The following is a 2,302-nucleotide window of genomic DNA, read 5'->3' on the forward strand; positions in this document are numbered from 1 at the left end:
CCCCAGAAGAGCTCTTGAGGGAGATTGTTCACACTGTGTCGCCTGGTCTCCCTGGCAAGCCTGGTATATGCTCAAACCCAGCCCTGCCAAACCCACCCACCAGGATAACCTCAAGCACGTGATGGGTTCTCAGTGCCTGCTTTCATCCTCCATGGCCTGAGGATAATGATTTAATCCTTACAGAGTTTTGTGGGGTTAAGTAAATTAATATGTGTAGGGTGTGATCAGCTGGGTTATGTTTCTGTGACTGTGGCAACTCTACTAGTGAAAAACAAGTCACTCTAGACCTCTCTCAGGAAAGGGCATATGACAAGTTGTGACAGTGTGGCATCCTAGATAGAACAGGCGTGTAAGCAACCCAGATCTACATTCATCTGCAGGCAGGAACCTAAGAAATAGTGTAGAGAGAGAAACATATGCGCTATGAACTTGTGCTTGCAATACAAACAAAACGGAACTTCTGGCTTAGGGATACATAGATAGCAAAGGACAAAGACAATCCAAAGAATGGGGGTGGGGAGTTGGGAGTGGGCTCAGGCTAGCAGGTAGGGAGATGGAATTGGGAAAAAGCTTCATTATCTTTAGAAAGATCTTATACTTAATAAAATGACCGAGCATGTTGGCACTGGTCTACATAACAAATTTCAGGCCAGGACTACACAGTGAGACTCTGTCTCAAAAAGAAAAATAAAAACTAAACTTAATAAATTGGGTGGAAGTTCATGGAAGAACGGGGGTTGGAGGGATGGTTCGGCTGTTAAGAGCAGTGGCTGCTCTTCCAGAGGGTCTGGGTTAGGGTCCCAACATCCACATGTAGACTCCAACTACCTGTAACTCCAGTTCCAGGGGACCCAATGTCCGCTTCTGCCTTCTCAGGTACCAGGCAAAACATCCTATACATGTAAAATAGAGTACAATAAATAAGTGACTCTAAGCAAGGTTATGGCCAATTTCATTTACTTTCCCCAAGTTTCAATTAGGCTTGAACATGGATGGAGCTTAGGAATGAATGAATCTGTGGACGGCTTTACTTCCAAAAGTCACAGCAAGCGTAGCCAGCTTCTTCGGCAACAGCAGATGCACTGCCTGCTGGATATCTCCTGGGGTGAGGGTACAGCGCTTTCTGAGGAACATCTGCTGGCAGGCTTCCGTAGCAATGCGTTCGAAGATGTCATTGATGAGGATGTTCATGATGTCCACAGAATAGGATGATATACCCCTGTTAGGGACAACTTCCTTCAGGACTCTGTTTATGTAAAGGGAGTAATTTCCATGGCCCAAATTGATGCTAGAGCAACGTGAGTGCTTTCTATACAATGGTCTTAGATGTCTTTTGATGTAGCATTGTCTTTTGAAGGTGGGCTTGGCCATTGTAGATGTTGTTTCTCCTTGTCCTTTAGGAATGGAGAGGAGAAGGGCCAGAGGATGTCGGTTGGCTGTCCTACTTATAGTGATGTGTCACAGTCATGTTACCAGAGCTCCTCTCTGATTGGTACTTACTTTCCTATGTCACAGACACATAGCAACAGAGCCTCCGACCTGTTGCTGAGGAGAAAGTGGCTCCCCTTGGGCTCTCCTCAGAGTGGGAGGGTAGTACAAGGACTGAGGCCAACCTCAAGCTGAGAAGGAGAGTGTTCAGGCTCTCTGCTTTTTATTCCATAGTAATTTGCAACCATCCTATACAATTTAATCAGAACTGAACAAAAGCTTGCCAAAGTCGGTGGTTGGTATAACAATAGGAAAACAAAACAAAAACAATGTTAGCTTTTTGTGTGTGTAAGTCATTACTTACACAAACATGCATAAACTCATATAATAACCATTGGGCAAAGGTGCTGGTCACCAAACCTAAACATTTAAGTTTGATCCCCAAGACCTATAGTAGAAGGAGAGAGCCAACTTCTGAAAGTTGTCCTGACTCCCAAGCATATGCCATGACACACAGGTACTCTCTCTCTCTCTCTCTCTCTCTCTCTCTCTCTCTCTCTCTCTCTTTCTCTCTCTCACACACACACACACACACACACACACACACACACACACATCTCTCTTTGTCTCATACACACAGAAGTAAACATAACAAAACCAAAATAGCAACAACCTATTTGAGACCTTTATTTAGCCAATGAAGTCTAGTACTTAGCAGATAAAACAGCAAGGCTTCCACATTGCACCTCACACATGCTGACCCCAAGTGGGGAAATCTTGACTGCATAGTTTGTGGTAGTGGGAGACCATATTCCCAGTCCTCCCTCTAAAAAGAGTCGACCATTTCATTTTCATGATGTTGGCTCCTTAGGAG

At 44.6% G+C, this 2,302-nt stretch overlaps 1 protein-coding gene across 1 annotated transcript; it reads right to left on the reverse strand.

Annotated features, from left to right (window-relative positions):
- Positions 1-944: 944 nt before the first annotated feature.
- Positions 945-1,420, reverse strand: H2bl1 (H2B.L histone variant 1). The gene has a single exon (NM_027064.1). The coding sequence runs from the start codon at positions 1,369-1,371 to the stop codon at positions 1,000-1,002; it is 372 nt and encodes a 123-aa protein (NP_081340.1). The 5' UTR covers positions 1,372-1,420; the 3' UTR covers positions 945-999.
- Positions 1,421-2,302: the final 882 nt, after the last annotated feature.

This window comes from Mus musculus, chromosome 13, assembly GCF_000001635.26.
Source record: "Mus musculus strain C57BL/6J chromosome 13, GRCm38.p6 C57BL/6J".
Taxonomy (NCBI): domain Eukaryota; kingdom Metazoa; phylum Chordata; class Mammalia; order Rodentia; family Muridae; genus Mus; species Mus musculus.